The sequence below is a fragment of the Mustela nivalis genome (genome assembly GCF_964662115.1).
Source record: "Mustela nivalis genome assembly, chromosome: 5".
NCBI lineage: Eukaryota > Metazoa > Chordata > Mammalia > Carnivora > Mustelidae > Mustela > Mustela nivalis.
The window spans coordinates 62,264,244-62,284,758 of NC_139024.1; the positions used below are offsets into that span (position 1 = coordinate 62,264,244).

Below are 20,515 nucleotides of genomic sequence, written 5' to 3' on the forward strand. Positions count from 1 at the left end.
GAGAGTAAAAGTCCTTATGGACTGAGAAGGAAATCTCAGAATTCCAGAATTTGGAAGGGAAACAATCCTGCAAGTATTTTATGTTGCTAAAGAGGAGTAGGGTTGGAAGTTGCTGGAATTAAGGGAGCCAAATTAGGAAATTAGGGTACTGATTGGCTCATCACATCATTAGTTCATTTGCTCATTCATTCATACAACAAATAACTCTTGGTGAGCATTATGTGCCAGATATTAGGTGTTTGAGCCACGGCAATGAGCAAGTATTTTCTGATAAATACAGGGATGGTAGTTGGGGAGACTTAGTAAACAAGTAAGAAAAGCTCTATAAAATAGCGATTTCAGAATTGAGATTTCCTGCGGTTTTTAAATCCCAGATCCAGGCACTTAATAACAATGTGACTTGTAAGTTATTTAACTCATTTGTGGCTCAGTTTTCTTATTTGTCCAATAAAAATACTAAGTGCCTACTTCATAGGATTGTTGTGATTAATGTGGTAATTAGCATAAAGTTTTAGAACAGTGCCTGAAACATAGTAAGCACTCAATAACTATTAAAAGTGTAAACAGACGTATACTTTAATATCAGGTAGTGAAAAGGACTATAAAGAAAAATAATTCAGAGTTGGGGGGATAGAGCATGGTGGTAGGGCGGTTTTGCATCAAGTGTTGACAGGAAGTTCTCTCTGGGGTAAGTGACATGTGAACAAGGACCTGAATGGTGTGAGAGAACAAGTCATGCAAAAGTCTGTGGGAAGAGTATTTCAGGTAGCAGGAACAAAAGCCCTGGGGCAGGAAAGACCTTTAAGGCCTAAGAAAGGTGGTGGAGAAAAAGATGCAGAAAAAGAAAATTTTATTTTATTTTATTTGAGAGAAGAGAGAGACAGCATGCAAGGGACAGAGGGAGAAGCAGAAACAGACTCCAGGAGAAGCCGGAGGTGGGGCTCAATCCCCTGAGCCAAATGTAGCCACTTAACCCACTGAACTACCCAGGCTCCCCGCTGAAGACTGCTGAGATCCAATCCCTAACCCACTGTGCTCCTCCTATCTGCGCTCTTGGAAGATAAGCCCTCTGTGGGGTCTGGTTACCTACAGCAGAGATGAGGCAACTTGAGCTTAATGGTGTGACATATATTGACATATATATATATATCTATATATATGTAGATATATATAGATATATATATATATATGTCATATAGATATATATATATATATTTTCTATACCAAAAATGCTACTGATAAGTTAGAAGGTATTTACAGCTCCATAGTCTTGTGTGTGTGTATCTATCTATATTTTAAAGAAAGGTAAAGAATTATTTAAAATAAAATATCTTGGGTGCCTGGGTGGCTCAGTTGCTAAGTGTTTGCCTTCGGCTCAGGTCATGATCCCAGAGCCCTTTATTGGAGACCCCTGTCAGGCTCCCTGCTGGGAGGCCTGTTTCTCCCCATCCCACTCCCACTACTTGTGTTTCCTCTCTCACCATCGCTCTCTGTCAAATAAATAAATAAAATCTTTAAAAATATATATATTTTAAAAAGGTAATAAAGGTAATAAAAGCCTGTAACTATGTACTAACATCCCATTAAGGTCTGGAGTAGAATGAGTAAAGATTGACTCTACATGGCACAAATAAGACTATAAATAGCTTCGTGTGAATTAAGATTTTTGTCTCCAAATGAAACAGGGCAGGTTTTGCTGCCAAAGTGCTGCAAAAAGACTTTTGGGTTTTCAGTGCTTTTTGATTCTGGAATTACGGGTAAAGGATTGGGAACCTGTAATGATTTCCTTGGGAGGAAATCAGAACTCTAAGGAGCAACACGCCGAAGATAAAATAAAAACCAAAATCGAAAAAAATCTGTGCAACAAAGAGCCTTAGCACTGTTTTTGAAATAATTCCTACTTGCTAAGTATAAACTCTTCTACTTGAGCTATTTTAACGACTCTCCCCTCTCAGGTGGGTGCCGATCAGAACAGTGCATGATTTTTGAGAAGGAAGAAATTGAGGGGCTAGGAGCCCCTGAGGTCAGCCCAGGGCCCACACCAGGTTACAAAGTTGATGGTATATATCTGTGGCTCTAAGTTCCCGGTGGCCGGGACGACCTTTTACATAGAAGAAAACTTTGCCAGTTTTTCTCTCTATTCAGCAAATTTTGTTTCTCAGGTCGACATGTTTTGGAACAAGAGTGGGAGTTAAGCCTTAATGTTAGTTAGTGTCAGTATGAGAGTTCCCAGATAGACTGAATCTTCATAGCTCTTTGGAGCACACAGAAATATTGCATTTATTCTCAGTAACATCTGACATCTAGAAGGTACAAACAGATACAATAGTAATAACCTGAACAATGTTCCTCTTTCCATGAATGTTTATTAAACCTTTAGTGTCAGAAGCTTCGAAACAATCTAAACAGCAACGGGTATGTAAAGTTGCCTTGGTGTTAAGGAGCTGCTGCTGTGGGCCCCTAGTGCTCGCGTCCCCGGGGTCTCAGCTCCTCCTCTCCCTCCGCCCCCCTCCACCCCCCACCCCGGGCTCGGGGGCCGCCCGGCCTTCCGTCGCGGGGCTCCGGCCACCAGGGGGCGCTGCGGCCCCCCTCTCCCGGGAGCGGCCGAGCCAGCCCGGTGGGTGTTTCTCTCCCTCTCGCGCTCTCTCCTCCCGGCCTCACATCCGGGTCTGGAGCGCGGCCGCCGCTGTCAGTGTTGGTGCGGGCGCGTCGGGGGCCGGGCCGGGGCGCAGTAAATGGCGGCGGAGGGAGGCGGAGCGGCGGCCACGCTCCGCTCAGAGCCCCCGAAACTTTAGACTCGCAGCCCCACAACTTTCCGGGAAGTGCCGCCGCTGCGGGGGCGTGGACGGAAGGGGAAGCCGAGGCGGGAAGTCTTGTGGGGTGGGGGACGCTGCGGGGAGCCGGGGAGACTCGAACCCGCGGCGGGGGCGGTGGCGGAGTCCGCCCCTGCCTCGCGCCGCCGCGGCCCCCGCCTCCTTGCCCGCGCCCTCCCCTCGGCCTCCGAGCCGGAGCCCGAGCCCGAGCCGCGCGCCGCGCCGAGCCCGGGACTGCGCGGGGCCTCGCAGGCGGCGGCGCGCCGAGCCCCGCCGGGCCCCCTCCTCGCGACCTCCGGGCCCTGTTGCTCGGGCGCCCCCAGCGCGCGTGAGGCCGGGGTTGGGGCTCCCCGCGGCTTCGCGGGGCCAGGAGGAGGCCGGGCCGCGCGCAGCCCCCGCTGTCCCGGGGTCGTGGGGCCGGGTCCCAGGTCTTGCATGCGGGGCGGGGCGGCCGTGAGCCGGAGGCGAAGATGGAAGGCTTAACGCTGAGCGATGCGGAGCAGAAATACTACTCGGATCTCTTCTCCTACTGCGACATCGAGAGCACCAAGAAGGTGGCGGCCAACGGGCGGGTGCTGGAGCTATTCCGGGCCGCGCAGCTGCCCAACGACGTGGTCCTCCAGGTAACGCCGCCGCCCTCGCCTCCGGACGCGTCCTGGGCTCTGCCGGACGCCGACCGCTCGCTTCCCGGCGGCTCCGGCCTCGGGCCGTCCGCCTCCGGGGGTGGGGGGTGGGCGCCGCTTCCAGCAGCGCCGGCTGTGGGCTTGTACCCCCGGGCTGGGGCCGCAGGTGCTCGGGCGGCCCAGACTCGCGCCGCGGTCGAGGGGGAGGGGTCGCTGTTAGAGGACAAAAGTCACGCAGGGACATGGTGGGGGTTGTGGGGGGGCGGAGGTCTGTGTATTAAATCTGAAGAGACCAAGTCCATTATCTCCCGGCTGCCCCTCAGAATGTGTTTTTCAGCATTGGAAGAGCAACTTCAGATGAAGGATCTTGGATTGTGACCATGTCTTTGAATCCTAGATCCTGGTGTGTAGAACAGGACTCTTCGGTTCCTGCAGAGTAGTAAAGTTACCGGTATAGGTAAATTTTTTTTTTTTTTTTAAATTCTTGAATTAGCCAGCAGACGTCACAAAGAAGCCGTTTTCTTAAGGAAGCTGAATTCTTGGGGGAGATCAAAAATTTGAGTAGTTTGCAAGTAGATATGTATGGAAAGAACTTGTAGTTAGTGTGGCTGATGTAAACTGGACAGTTTTCCGTTGCCATTCGGTAACATTTGGTGGAACTTGTGGATTCGGGTTGGGAGAGAAGTATTGAGCAGCTGGAACTCAAACGTGCATATTTGCCTAAATCCGATCTGTAGCCCTAGAGGACCAAGCAGAGTAAATTTTGAGCTTTGTCTATCACATCTGTTTTTTAAAAAGGAGGTTTCCTAGAAGTTCTTATCTAATATATGTAGTGAACATTGTTGTTACTCTGTTTAATGATTCATGGTTGCTAGTCTATCTAAACAGCATATTAGGAACAGATTTTAAGCTTTCATTTTTATGATGATCCAAGCCACTTACCCACATCTCCAAAACTTAGAGCCATATGCATGGGTATAATGTAGTATACTGCAGAGAGCACTAAATCAGGAGCTTTGAGGCCCGGGTCTTTGACCCCATTTTCTTGTTCACCCAGTGGGACTTTGGGCCAGGCACTTCCACTCTTAAAGTGCAGATGTGGTCATTTAAAGAGTCAGGCAGGTTCCTTCTAACAAAAATTCTGGAAGTATAAAAATGTCCACAAAAGTCTCTCTGCTTTAGAACTTGCCTGTGCATTAACTATGACTTAGTTGAATGAGTTCTGCCCTTTTGCATAATCTTGAATGTTTTATATTGGTTTTTTTTAAAAACTTGGGAGGAGAAGTTGGGTGTCTTAGATACTAACCTGTGGGAGATTCAAATTTTTGTGCTATTGTAAAGGGACAGAGATTAAATGTTTTAAACTTCGCTGGCCACAGTGTCTCTCCAGTATTCTTTGTTTTTGTTTTTGCAACCCTTTAAAAATGGAAAAACCATTCTTACCTCAAGGGCGCATGAAACTGGGCCTGTAGTTTGCTGACCCCAGCTAAGAATGGTGGTGACTGCGTGGGGTCCCTTGCTTACCTCATATGGCTTTGGAGTTAGACTTTTAGAGGTCTGGTTAGGACATGCACATTAATGCTATTGCCCTTTTTCCTGGCAATTGAAAAACATACTTTCAAGTCATTTAGGAACTAAAATTAAGGCGAAACTTTTCAAGTTTTAGTTCCTTTATGTTTTTGGGGTGGAGAGGAGCTGAAATAAACTGAGTCTTTATTACTTTTTTTAAATGGTGCCAGAAGATTTTTGGAATTTTAGCATATTATTTAGGATAGACAAATCAGTATTAATTAACCTTTGCTTGACATATGTTTAATCAAGTTATTTTTACATTTTGCTCAGTTTTGTTAACATTTGAAAATAAATTCTGGTTGCCTTTCAATATAAAGAAAGGGCTTAAATAGCATAAATATTCAGAATTCAGTTACGAGTTAGAAGCTTTAGTACCTCCCTGAAACAAAACTCTTAGAGTATTATATACTAAATAATATTTTGGGTATCTTGAAGGCAGTTTACTTAAAAATCTGCCTAAGACATAAAATGTGAGACAAAAGGGGACTATGGATTTAGTTCTCTTAAGCGTGTTTGGGATTGTCTGAAAACATAGCCGCCTGTTGCTTTCTAAGTGAGGAACATTCGGGTCAACTTGAGTGTATTGAGTCAACTACTTAACTGGGCTAGGCATCTGCAGGACATGGAAAGAGGAGTGAGAATCTCTCAAGGACCTTGTAAACTACCCGGATACACACGTGTAACATAAAATACCATGTGAATATGTAGGAGAGGTTTGAAGGAGGTATGATCAGGAAAGTGTCTTTGACTTAATTGAGATGGGACTTTAAATTAGTGTGGAGTGAGGGCAGTGGGATGGAGGACTTCCCGACAGAAAACATGACGGAAGGTAGAAAGTGTAGGAGCCTTTTCAAGGAGTAGCAGATAGGTTTGCTGAAGCTGGAGTGTGTCTTAGGGATAATGGAACATAGAATTAGAAAGAGACCATATTATATTAAGAAAGACCCTAAAGAACACGCAGAAGATTTCATATTTCAGTAGGCAGTGGAAACTTGTTGGTTTTTGACCTAAAGTGAGGAAAGGTAGAGTCAGCGGAAGGAGGCTCGTGCAGTGGTCTCCAACAGTTGCAAGGTAATGGGCATCCAGACCCAGGTGACAGCTGTAGAATAGGAAACAGATCTGGATGAACAGGTCTGAGTTACTGAAGGGCTGCTGGGTAGCCACTCTGTGAGGTGCTTTGTTGGATAGTGTTGAATTGAGGCCAGATTATCAAGGCTGGGTGGAGAGCTTTGAACTAATTGTAAAGGTAACAGGGAGGTGTAGTTTAAGAGAAGTGACTCATAAAAGCCGTGCTTTACAAGACTTTCAGGAGATCAGTGCAACTGGAGTTAGAGGGAAGAAGCTGGAGATGAATTTGGGGATCCATTCTCTGTTGCATTTATGAAGTGGTGAGGAACTGGGTCATGGTGCTCAAATGCAGGAGTGGGGGACATTGTGGGGAGGATGATTTTGTCTCCCCGGAGGCATTTGGCACTGTCTGGAGACCTTTTTGGTTGTCATAACTTGCAGGGAGGGAGCAGTTCTACTGGCATCTAGGGGAGAGAGGCCAGTGATGCTGAAAGACATCCTACAGTGCAAGGAGAGCCCCCACAACAAAGGTGTATCTGGGCCCAGATGTCAGCCAGTGGTCCTGAGATTGAGAAATCCTCACCTGGACTCTGGTGGTAACAGTGGGACCGAAAATGAGGCTAGAAATTAGGTAGGCTTGATGGCCTGGGTGATGCTTAGAGGGAAGAATAGAGCAAGGATTGGACTCTCTTGGACACCACTCACCACTTAGAAAAGGGGCAGAAAGAGAGCCCGATTTTAAAAAAGATTCTGGTGGCTTTGATTTCCCGCCTTTTGAGGTGGTGGTGGAAGTCTCTAGGAGATAGTTGGAAACTCATGGACATTTGTCCACACTGAGTACTTGTTCTTACAGTGAAATTCAGGTATTTGGGCATCTTCCTCTGCCTTTCTGACCCAAGTATCTCAGGGTTAGGGGACAGACAGCTGCTTACACTGTGAGCATGCGTGTACACATCAGGGCTTTGATTAATGTAGTAGTTTTCAGCATTTGTTAATAAAAATCATGAGAAGGCTGAGTCATCTGGGGGAATGAGGATAGAGAACAAAGAACAGAGGGCTGACGACTGAAGGAGGAAGGAGCTGGCATTTATTGAGTGTGTGTTATGTGCCTTTTACTGGGCAAGTCATTTTCATGCAAGAACTCATTTGATCCTTACAAGAACCAGTGAAGTGGGTATTATTTTTTATTTATTAACAGGAATGTGATAGGCAGAGAAGTTAAATAATTTGTTAGTGAATAAAGCATCTCTCCTTTACCATTATTCCTTGCTACCTTTCAGCTTTTTCCTTTCACTGTTCATGTGATTGGTTTACCCATAGTTCTTCTGAAGAGCAGAGATTTAAGATTGTTTGATTTTGAGTTATGTATGGATTTCCTCTTTGCATAGTGAATAGTTATATGTATGATGCTGTCTTGAGACACAGCCACTTAAGAGAAATAGGAAGAAGATCTTGTAGTTGGTATCCTGTGCATACAGAGATACAATTTACGTTACAACTGTCAGACATTTTGAAGTATATTCATTACACTGGTTTCGGAATAGTAGAGTAAGACTGGTGCTGAGTGTGAAGGTTTGTTTTGGCGACAGTGTGTCAATAGACAAAGTGAATGAACTAAAGCTTTATAGAATTGTGCTCCACAGCAGAGGGGAACAGGACTGGGCGGAGAAAAATTTGGTTCATAGAATTTAATCATGAGGAATTTTGCCCTTTGCTGAGCAAAGAATAAATATTTATTGACTTAAAAATCAGAAGTAATTTATTTTTTTAAGATTATGGAAGGTATGCTACTACATTTATGAGTATGTTTTCTTAGCTTTTACTTAAATCCTCCATTTGGGGAAATATTTTAAAACTTCATATAGACTTTGAGTGCATAATAGCTTGATAAAAGGTTCTAGTACTAACAGTTCTTTCGTTGAAGGTTATAACCAATGTACCCCTATTCATGAAGCTCAAGAAATCTTTAAGGTCATTTGTGTTGAACAACATCTTGGTAGAATATTTGAATAACACATTAATTTAATGGGTGAAAAATGACAACAGTGAAATAGAAACCATTTTGTCTTTCTAATTTTGTTCGATTATAAGATCTACTCATTAGTGATAATATTAAAATAGGGAAGCAGAGCTTCATTTGTTCATTGAAAGTTATAAAGGTAATACAAGTAAATGTCAGGTTTGTTATTTTGGGGTAGTGATTTCTTATTTGTAATTTCTGAATCACTAAAATAATTATAACAAATTACAAAAATCTTGCCTTTAATCAGACACTTTCTGTACATGATTGAAAAACAGCATACTGTTAGTGAGAGAAGTCCTACTTAATGGCTTTTTGTAGTGTCATATTTACTTTTTAAACTTATTTTTCCTATATCATATTATGCTAGTTTTAGTCTTTTAAATTTATAGTCCAGAGTTAGAGTCTCAGTATTTGGGGAGCTCATGCTTAGGATTTTGATGGAGCTGTAAGAGAGAGGCTGGTAATAAGGAGCACTAAACATGGGAGGCAAATTCTGGTCCTGTCTTTAGCTAGCCTTGTGACCTTGAACATATCACTTAATGTCTTGGATTTTTCTTCTCACAGCCTGAAGTGATTGGATTGGGTTTTCCAAAGGTGTTACAGTGTCAAAATGGCCCTTGTGCTGTAGTGTCAAAATGGCCCTTCTTGCCAGCCACACCTTTAAGAACAGAACACAGTCTTGAAATTAGTTGCTCCATGGTTTTAACACATTGATTTGTTACATTCTTTTGAAGACAGTCTCAGCCTGGAATGCTGAAGTGACTATTTGTGTATATATACATGTGTGTATATACACAGATGTGCACACACACAGGAGCAGGAACTAATTAAAGGGTTGTAAGGTCCATGGTTCCTAATTCTTCAGCTATTTGGCCAGTGAAAATTTGAAATGGGTGATAAGACTTGACATTTCTCCTTTTCCTTCATATATGTTTCATTTTCTATAGCCTTTCCTGTGATAGATTTATATCTTCATTCATCTTTTCCCTCCTTTACTTCTATATAAAGAATCCATGTCTGGTGGGTTGTATATATAGGCATGACATAAAAATCAGGACATAATAACTTTGGCTCAGAAATCTTTTTTTAAGTTCATACCGTATACTAAGTTTCATTGAGATTTAGTAAATTATAGGACTTGGGTCTTAAAAAAAATACTATATATATATTTTAAGATTTTATTTATTTATTTGGGAGGACAAGACAGAGAACACAAGGTGGGGTTGGGGGGACAGAAGGAGAGGCAGAAACAGACTCCCCACTGCACAGGGAGCCTAGGTGGGGTCCAGTCCTCGGACTCCAGGATCATGATCTGAGCTGAAGGCATACATTTAACTGACTGAGCCAACCAGGCATCCCCCCAAAATATTGTATCTTTATTTCAAGAACTGACTTCTTGTTGAATTTGAGTCTACCTTGTTAAATGATGAAGCCATTTATTAGATTATTTATCTTCTGACGTTTTTGGATTGCAGTTTCCTTTGAATTTCTGGTGCACATACTAGACATCTGCTTAGAAAACAGTTCACAAAATTGTGCCTTTAATTGGAGGTTGCTAGCCTTCCCCCAGTTTAGTCAAGCACATCCCATGAACCTCTATATTAAAGTTTTGAAGAAGAGCGGACCTGTGAAGTGCATGACTACTTCTTGATGGCCACTATTTAATATACACCTGTTTGTGTGTGTGTGTGTGTGTGTGTGTGTGTGTATTTTTATCCAGGGGTGTGTGTCTACAGCAGTGGTAAAAACTCAGAAATCTTTTCTGCCTTCATGGATTATGTTAATGTTAACATTAATGTTGATGTTAAAAGAACTGTGTATAGTTAATATAAAATCATTGCACACGCCAGGGACCTACTTAGTTGTAAGGGAAGGTTCCTCTGAGGAGACATGGACAGAGATAAGGGAGAGAGAATGAGATATTTCACAGAGAGGGAAAGCACGTGAAGGGCCTGAAGCTTGAAGGGCTTAATGTACCTGGGGAAATGAGAAGCTGGAGCACCTTGATGGGGGTGCATGGACATGGTAGAGACTACATACTGCAGGGCCTTGTACACAGCAATGAGGAGTTTGGGTATGAAATTATGAAGAGTTTTTAGTAAGAGAGTAGCATCATCTGAATTACTTTTTTTTAAAGATTACCCTGCTGTGTAGAGAAGAGAATACAGGACAGATTGGCAGTGGATATGCAGTAACTCAGATAGGAGATGATGATGTCTTAGATTAGTGAAGTGGCAATGGGATTGAGAGGAGAGGACATATTTCAGATTTTTTGAGGCAACATAACTAGGAGGACATGATAATGGATTGGGTATGGAGCATAAGGGAGAGAAGGGAGAGCTCAAGAGATACTGCTGGAAGTCACCGTTATCGAATGGATAGAAGAGAGGGTTTTTTGTTTTGTTTTGTTTTTTGGTGGAGAGGTAATGGTAAATTCAGAAGTTTTTTTGTTTGTTTTTTTTGGTCATAGGTTCTCAGAGAGGATCAGAGATATTTGGCTTGGAGATGTCAGTTTCAAGATTACCAATATATTATTAGTGATACTTAAAAGCCATGAAAATAGATGAAATCAGGGAGGACAAGAAGCAAGAGACTATAGAGAGGGAAGAAGGATTGACTAGAAGTAGAACCTGAGGAGTGCAGAGCATTTCTAAGTTGGGGAAACTGGAAGGCCTCTAGAAAGGAAGCTAAGAAGGACAGAGCGGTTGTAGGGAAATTAGGGATGTATATTGGATTATGTCATGGATCCTAAGTAATGTGAGTATTTCAAGTAAAGAATAGTTAACTGTATTGAGTTTGGCCCAGAGGTTGAGAAGATGTGGGCAGAAATATGGCTGTTGGTTTGGTAGTCTAAAGGTCATCAGTAACTGATGAGCCAGTTTCGTGGACTGGTAGAGGTGGAAGCCAGATTAGAGTGATTTAAGGGAAGCTGGATGACCCAGGAATTAGGGATAGGGTGTGTAGATAGCTTTTTAAAGAAGTTTGCAGATGGAAGAAAATAGACAAGGGGTAGAAGCTGGAGGTATATGAGGATATAAAGGAATTCTCTTTTTGTTACTTTTTTGAGTATTAAAAATACTGCAGCATGATTTCAGTTGTTGAGATTAACAAGGGAAGAAAGGAAGATGAGAGAGAGTATTGAAAAAGCAAGATTGTTCTGAATCCTGACTATACAGGATGGTCTCAACAGAAGAGGGATCCCTTCCTCAATTTTGAAAGGGGAGGAGGAGGAAGAGCATGGATATAGAACTAAGTAAGTACATAGGTTCAGTAGAGGAAAATTAGGACAGTCTAGCCTTATAGTTTCTACTTTTTTTTTTTTTTTTTTACAAACTCAGGCAAGATTAACAGTTTAGTAGTGGGAACAGTCTGAATATGAAAGTAACAAAAAATCTATTTACAGTAGCATCAAAAAGAATAATATTTAGGAATAAATTTAACAAAAGATGAGGCACCTGGATGACTCAGTTGGTAGAGCATGCAACTCTTGATCTCTGGGTTGTAAGTTCGAGCCCCACAATGAATATAGAGATTTACTTAAAAATAAAATCTCTTTTAGAAAAGCACCAAAACTTTTATACTACAGATATTACTAAGAGATACTGAAGATTTAAATAAATAAGAAGGGGTGTCTGGGTGGCACTCTTGGTTAAGTATCCAGTTTATGGTTTCAGCACAGTTCCCAATCTCAGGCCTGGGAGATGAAGCCCCACATTGTGCTTGATGCTGATTGCGGAATGTGTTTGAGAGTATCTCTCCCTCTCCCTCTGCCCTCCTGCTCTTGCTTTCTCTCTCTCAAATAAATAAATAAATCTGTAAATAAATAAATGGGGACACAGTCTGTGTTCATAGGTTGGAGGATTGATGTCGTTAAGATGGCAGTTGTCCCCAAATTTAACTGTAGATACAGTAGAACCCCTATTAAAATCCTACTAGATATTTTTGTAGAAGTTGTAAAGCAGAGCCTAAAATTTATAAGGAAATACAAAGGACCCAGAGTAGCTGAAACAATTTTGAAAACAAATAAAATAGGAGATTTGCCCTACCTAATTTTAAAATTTACTGTAATCTACAGTAATCAAGACAGTATGGTTGGAATAAGACTAATAAGCATGAGGGACACTTGGGTGGCTAGGTCAGTTAGTGTCTGCCTTTGGCTTCAGTCTTAGTCCCAGGGTCCTGGGATCCAGTTCTGCATCTGGCTCCCTGTTCAGTGGGGAGCCAGCATCTCCCTCTGTCTGCCTCTCTCTCTCTCCCTCTGTCTGAAAAAGAAATAAAAATATTTTTTAAAAATGAAACTGTTGCCCATCAGAAAAATTTTTTAAAAAGACTAAGCACAAAAATTAATAGAACAGAAATGAGAGTCCAGAAATGAACCCTTATTTATGATTACCTGGTTATTTAAAAAGTGCCAGGACAGTTTAATGAGGGAAGTATAGTCTTTTCAACAAATGGTGCTCGGACAATTAGATATCTTTATGTTTAAAAAAAATGGACTTGGACATACTGTTGTATATACTTCATACCATACACAAAAATTTTTTCAGAATAGATCATAGACTTAATTATAAAATCTAAAACTGTAAATTATAGGAGACATTAGAGAAAATCTTTATGACCTTGTGTTAGGCAGAGTTCTTAGATGACACCAAAAGCATGAATCATAAAAGAAAATACTGACAAATTAGACTTCATTAAAATGTTTAAAAACTTTAGCACCTCAGAGGTTACTTAAGAAAGTAAAAAGACAAGCCACAGATTGGCAGAAAGTAGTTGCGTATTACAAACACTGTAAAGGTCTTTAATCTAGAATATATATATATATATATATATATATATATATAAAGAAATTTTACAACCCATAATAAAGGGAAAAAAAAACAATAAAAATGAGCAAAAGATTTTAATGGATATTTCACCAAAGGAGATCGTGTAAATGGCCAATAAGCATATGAAAAGGTGTTCAACATCATTAGTCATTAAGGAAATTCAGATTAAACCACAATGATGCTATCACACCCACCAGAATGACTATAATTAAAAAGACTGACATTACATGGTATTGTGGAGAAACTGGAACCCTTCTGCACTGCTCTTGGAAATGTAAAAGGTATAGCCATTTTGGAAAGCAGTTTGGCTGTTTCTTAAAAAGTTACACGTAAGCTTATCATATGAATTAGCAGTTCCACTCAAAGGGATCTACCCAAAAGAAATGAAAATGTCTACAAATGAAGAATTGTAAATGTCTGTTAGCAGCCTTATTCACAGCAGTCAAAAATTGTAAAGCAGTCTAGCTGCCCATCATATGATGAATGGGTAAACAAAACATGGTATATCCATATAGTGAAACATGATTCTGTGGAAAAAAAAAAAGGAACAAATTACAAAATACTACAGCAAAGATTGATGTCAAAAACATGGTAAGTGATAGAAGCCAGATACAAAAGAATATGTGCCTATACAGAATAGTGGTTACCTAAGGTCAGGGTAGGAGTGGAAACACTGGAGGAAAATGTTTGGGGTGATGGTAAAGTTCTCACATTGGATTGTGATGATGATGCACGACTCCATGAATTTTCTTAAAATTCAGTGAATCATGCACTTAACCATGGTTAGATTTTATGGTATATAAAGTATACCTCAAAACTGCAAAATTTTTTGAAAACAGTTTTGCAGGGTGAGGGAAATGTATGAAGTAGTCACCTTGGAGGATGTGAAGGTAGGATGAGAATAAAGGACCATCTACTGTCTGCAAAATACCGTTCTAATCCCAAAACCTCAGTATCAGCACCAGTATTGGAATAATAATTCTGGTTTACATTTATTCACTGTTTTCTGTGTGCTGGCTCTGCCTGCCTTATATGTACTGGATTTTTTACTTTGTACATTATTTAATAGGTTTAGAAGGGGCTGAAAAAGTTGTGACTTAGAATGAATTAAGACCAGTTTCACATGATGTGATGAGCACTGGGTGTTAAATGCAACTGATGAATTATTGAACACTACATCTGAAACTAATGATATACTGTATTTTGGCTAATTGAATTTAAGTTAAAAGCAGTTTCTGTTGGCTGTGAGTGGTATGCTGAATTTATAGACACTTAATTCAGATATCCTAATTTTTTGGAAAATTGCAGAAGCTGCTCCAAAATAATCTGAGTTTGAGATAATAGTACTTTCTAAGTCGTAATTTAATCAAATAGTAGTTTTAATCTACAGGAAACACTACTTCCGGTTGTCTTCTATTAAAATAATCACTGTTGGGACTCTTGGTCTCCACTCAGGCCATAATCTCAGTGTCCTGGGATGGAGTCCTGACTCGGTCTGGAGCTCAGTGCCGACTCGGATTAAGATTTTCTCTTCTTTTCCCCCTGCCCCTCACAGTCCCTTCCCTGCATGTGTGCACATGCACGTTCTCTTCCTGTTTCTCTCTCTTTCTTTTTAAGATTTTATTTATTTCTGAGAGAGAGAGTGAGTGAGAGCACAAGCGAGGGGAGAGACAGAAGGAGAAACAGACTCCCTCCTGAGCAGGGGGCTCTATCCCAGGACTCTGGGATCATGACCCAAGCCAAATGCAGATGCACAACCAACTGAGCCACCCAGACAGACAGCCATCCCCCTCTTGCTCGCTCTCAAATAAATCAATCTTAAAAATAAATAAAATAAATAATCACTGTCAGTGTCATGAATCTTTTTTTTTTTAAAGACTTTATTTATTTGTCAAAGAGAGAGTGAGAGCACAGGCAGAGGGAACAGTTGGCAGAGGGAGAAGCAGTCACCCCGCTGAGCAAGGAGCCTGATATGAAACTCAATCCAGCACCCTGGGATCATGACCTGAGCAGATGCTTAAGAGACTAAGCACCCAGGTGTTCCACTGGCTAAAAGCTTTTAATGTTACTTTGAAGCGCTGATTTGGTGTCTTTGTGTTTCTGAATTTTTGTATCCAGGCTGAGTTTGCATAAGTAGATAGAGTTTGCATAAGTAGATATGAGACTCAATCCTCAGAATCGTATGATATACTGTGTTGGATGAAAAATAGCTAAAAATACTGTTCTTAGAGTGATTACTGCTTCTTGTCCATGGATAATTATGTCAAATGTTGTATGTAGAAATAGATATCTCTAGATCCTTGAAAAGAGAAATTGTTGGCCAGAAACTAAGTATTACTGATTTTTCTTCATGTCTCATTTATGACTAGAAGGATCAGAGGTTTGTTTAAACTCAAGTGTTAATTGATACTGTATTTTTTAATAGTTGATTTAGGAGAGTTCATATTTGGAGCACCTGGGTGGCTCAGTTGGTAAGCATCTGGTTCTTGATTTCGGCTCAGGCCATGATCTCAGGCTTGTAGGATAGAGCCCGCACTTCAGGCTCTGCTGGGCTTGCAGCCTGCTTAAGATTCTCCCTCTCCTTCTGTCTGCCCCTCCCCCTTCTTCTCTCTCTCCCTGTCTTTAAAAAAAAAAAAAAAAAAAAGAATTTGTATTTTTTAGGGCACTTAATTGTATTTCATAGAAAAATATTTAATTGTAACACTCTTACAATATTCTATGTCAACAAGTATTGAGTACAGTATAGTCAAAATAGGAATGTGACGATTCTAGATTTGAATCTCTACTTGGTACTTATTAACTCTCTTACCCTGAACAAGTAACTTAACCTCTCTTGAAGACTCCCATTTCCTCATTTGTAGACTGAGGATAATACCAGATAATATCAGAGGTTTTCATAATACCAAAGTGAAGTGTAAACATGCAGCAAAGGTACCTGGTTCCTAGAGGGTGATCAAATAAGTTTCATGCAGACAAGCTCTGCTTTATGAGAATACTCAAAATTTATAGGATCTTGGCTTTAATAGCAAAAATCTCTCCATATTTCTTCTAAGCCTAGATTTATATCTTTTATTATTTTTGTTGTGTGAAGTTAATAATAACTGCCCCCCCCCCCAATCCTTTGATCCTATCAGTAATGCCATTTGTTTCACCCTTTTACTATGGAATTAGAGGATTTGTCCTCCTGAAATGCAGTGTACCACCAAAAACGATAATAAAGGATGATTTTAGGATTTATGTAGCTTATAGAATGGTGATAACCATTAACAGAAATAGAGAAGTGAGGAGGATTCTATAGTTTTGTGGGGAGACATTGTGCTGAATTTTGGATGTGCTCAGTGAGATGCCATGCTCAGTCCATCTGTGTTAGCAAGATTCCGTGGGGATTTCAAAGCTTGAGAGTAAGTAATAGCTGGGTAGCCTTAAAGCTTGTGCAGACTTGATGGTGGTTTCTGAATGAGGCCATTCACTAACAATGAAGATTGCAGACTTCATTATATTTGAAATGTGCTTTCACGGTCAGTGGTAAATTGCAGTGTTGTCATAGAGATTTAGATATTTTCACTTAAGACCTCAGAGTTTTTTTGAAATATTCTTGAGACCATTAGCAAGGCAAGGTGGATGTGGAAGTATAACACTTCCCTGAAATTAGGATAGCCTCCAAAAAGTTGAACCTTGGATGTTAAACCCAGAAGCATTTGCATGTTTAATTTAAGGGGTTTGCTAGCTATTTGCAGGCAGTCCCCACAGTCATCCATACATAGTGTGATTGCATCTTAGCTGAGGAATGACTCTTGGAGCTAGAATAGTCAAGCCTACAAGTTGCCATCAACATCTCATTGCAGCTTAGTGGTTCTTGTTTAACACAGGATCTCATTTAATCCTTATAATAAGCCTGTCAGGTATTGTTATTCCCATTTCATTAATAAGAAAATGTATGATTTTATGTTACTCTAGAATTAACGAATTCGTAAAGATTTGTGAACAAATTCCTTGAAGGTCAGTAACCCTGTAGCTGTAGCATTGCTATACCATTTAGAGGATGGTACTATTGAATCCTACTCACTGTATATTCAAAATATATATTTTTCCTATTTAATATTCTATAATAACATTATTCATTAATTCAGGAACCACTGTTAAACACCAGTGTATGCATCCATGGCACTGAGTGTTTACAGCTGAGTGAAAGAGACCTGGCTCCTGCCCTTCTGGTAAACTTAAATCTTTTCTCCTAAGCTCCAACACTCTAACAGGGTAACTGTTCCTGTTGAGTTCATGATCGTATCCCAGACACATTTTTGGGTAAATATTTGTTGAATGAATATTTATTGAATGAGCGAGCATAAATTTATTTTTTTTTCAGAAGTATTTTTGCTTATCACTAACTTTAATACTATAATAATAATAAAATAATAACACATACTGTTGTGTAGTGCCGACTATATGCCAGCTACTCTTTCACCCCCTTTACTAGTATTAATTCATTTAATTCTCAATGTGGGTACAGTTTATAATCCCTGTTTTTAAAATGAAGACACGGAAAGGGTAAGTAACTTCTCCAAGATCACACAGCTAGTAAATGGTAGTTAAGATTTAAGTAGTCCTGTTTGTAAGCACTATGTTCTACTTTCTAAGTATTATATAATTAATACTTATTATCCCACTTCCATGTTCATGTCTTTGACTTCTAACATATCTAAAATACTCTAAATCCCCACATTTCTTCTTTGAAATTACTTGACTTTTACAGACCATGTTGAGAGGCCCATACATGCTTGCAGTCGGCCCCTAGTAGTGTGAGTCCATTCAGAATCTAACAGCTGCAAGTCCTCTTTGCCTATGTCCTTCAGGCAGATGTCTTCAAATATTTTGCAAATAAAACTTAAAAATAGGTTCTTATGCTACATTTATTTAGATAACTGATTATTTTTAGTAGTCTGCTAAGTTTATTAATAATTTTATTAAATAAAGGGATATGGGATGCCTGGGTGGCTCAGTCAGTTAAGAGTCTGTCTTCGGCTCAGGTCAGATCGTAGGGTCCTGGGATGAAGTTCCGCATCGGGTTCCTTGATCATCGGAGAGCCTGCTTCTCCTTGTGCCTGCCTGCTATTCCCTCTGTGCTCTCTTTCTCTCATCTCAAATAAATAAAATTTTTTTAAAAAATAAAGGGATACAATTCAAAACGATTTTTACGTGAAACATTTATATAAAAACAAAGAACATCGTAATAGATTGTTTTATTTGCTAAAGCAAAGTTAGTCAAGATCTCTAGGAAATCTGGGTAACGTTCATTCATCTCACTTTTTTGAGGTCCTGCTTATTAGCTCCAGAGGACTGAAACTTGGGAGAAAGTTCATGAAAACATGGTTTGGATCTCCTTAAAACAGAAGCAGTGGCTTATGCCATAGATATGAAAAAGATCAGCCAGGATGACTTTGTAGAGTACAAGAAAGGTAATGAGGAAGGATGAGGTAGCTGCTTAGGGCTTTGGAGGGAAATGAGCAAAGGAGCAAGGAAATAAAAGAGTGTGTCATGGAAAAGAGTAGTCTGTCACATGCTACAAAAGTTAGTATTGGGTTTCACGGAGGTCTAAGAGTGGGAGTCGGATTACTTGCTGACAAGTTTGTTTATTACTTTCAAAAATATTTTTTGATTTAGACTTTTGGTTAACTCTGACTGGATTTTTCTTGTACATTCTCCACGTTGTTACTGAGATTTTATTTATTCTTCCTTGGTACCCAGAACAAATCCTTTTCATGATGAGTTCATTTCTATATATGCAAACTAACTCATTTTTTAAAAAGATGTATTTGTTTATTTACTTATTTGACAGAAAGATAGAGAGCACAAGTAGGCAGTGCGGCAGGCAGAGGGAGCAGGCTCTCTGTGGAGCAGGGAGCCTGATGTGGGACCTGATCCCAGGACTCTGGGAGCATGACCTGAGCCGAAGGCAGCAACCTTAACCGGCTGAGCCACCCAGGTGCCCCAAACTAACTCATCATTTAAAGTCCTTTGGTTTCCCTTATAATTTTTTTTTTTTAAAGATTTTATTTATTTATTTGACAGACAGAAATCACAAGTAGACGGAGAGGCAGGCAGAGAGAGAGAGAGAGAGGGAAGCAGGCTCCCTGCTAAGCAGAGAGCCCGATGCGGGACTCGATCCCAGGACCCTGAGATCATGACCTGAGCCAAAGGCAGCGGCTTAACCCACTGAGCCACCCAGGCGCCCCTCCCTTATAATCTTTATCCCAAACATAATATAATACTTATCTAAGTAATCTGAGTCATCAAGAGCATCTCTGTAATGCTCTATTGTCTTCCATGGAACTAGAGACATATTTGCAATAATAATTCAGAAACTTTTTAATATACTACTGCTGCTTTGTTTTGTTTTGCTTTAATTTGACATCCTGCTTCTTAATTTTCCCTAATCATCCCAACAAGATAATCCTCCTATAGTTTTCCCACACTGTTTTATATGTTTGCATTTGCATACAACTTGTATACAGCCTCCTGCTCATGTGTATATCTTTTGCTTGATAAGTGGCAAGCAACTTGAGAGCAAATATTAATTTATCCTTATTTGTTTCCCTCACATCCCTGTTCATGATAGGCATCCGAAACCTCCTGCACTAGTTAATTGGCACTTCAGGCCTTTATTTGTCATCAGTACATTGATGGGTCCTAGCCTAATGTCATGATTTTACCATACTACTTTAAAAATTGCAAACAATAAGGATGCCTGGGTCGCTCAGTTCTTTGAATTACACTGAGTATGCTAGTTAATACTTTTGAAGTTGTTCAGGTGAGTCAAATCAGATAAAGTGAGCACGCATATTAACTTTTCTTTAAGGCACTGTACCTCAACTTAAGGCATTTCTCTTAATTTGTAAAGATGATCATGGTTCACTTTAGAAGTAAACTTACAAGTTTCTCTGTCCTTCGGAGGTAAAATTTCTAATTTTTGAATTTGACAATAAACAGGAAGTGGTAGACAATCTAAATAAGGAAATAGGTCAGTAGTTTCTAATTTAATTTAGTTGACACTTTGGGAGGTAAAGTATAGCATTCGCATAAAATGTCTGGCCCAGCAACAGACCTATCAAATCTGTGTATTCCTGTCTTCCAGCCTTCAGGTTACCTACCAACTCACCCCCACATTTCGCAGTCTTGTTTCTGATTATTCTCTTACCATGGACTGTGTGTTCCCACCCAACAAATCTGTTTTCTGTTTCTCAGTTACTTGTTCTGTATCAGTATCCTCTCATCGTGCTACTTTCTTTATCTGCAGTACCCTCCCCTAACTTCCATCCTCCCTCTTTTTCAGAACATGAATTAACTTTTGTAGATTTGGAAATCTAATTTGAACAACCCCACCCTCAATCTGAGACTTGAATTTGGATTGAATATGGGTTTCCTACCCATACTTTTGTATGTGTTTCCCACTAGCTTGCTCTTTGCTCATTTATGTCGTTGTTTAACTGCTTTTCCAATAGATTTACATCTCGACAGTATTGTAAGCAAACTGAATAAAATTCAGGTTTCTTTTATTTCGTCATCTCATGATATTCTAGAGCAGCAAAA

At 40.3% G+C, this 20,515-nt stretch overlaps 1 protein-coding gene across 7 annotated transcripts in view; it reads left to right on the forward strand.

The window, feature by feature from the left end:
- Positions 1-3,283: 3,283 nt before the first annotated feature.
- The window catches only part of REPS1 (RALBP1 associated Eps domain containing 1), a gene marked incomplete at its 5' end in the record, with an annotated part of 83,620 nt that continues 66,388 nt past the window's right edge, over positions 3,284-20,515 (forward strand). For all 7 annotated transcript variants that reach the window (XM_082731073.1, XM_082731075.1, XM_082731074.1 and 4 more), the window contains one exon: positions 3,284-3,436. In XM_082731073.1, the coding sequence (XP_082587199.1) occupies positions 3,284-3,436 (153 nt within the window). The remainder of the gene's footprint in view (positions 3,437-20,515) is intronic.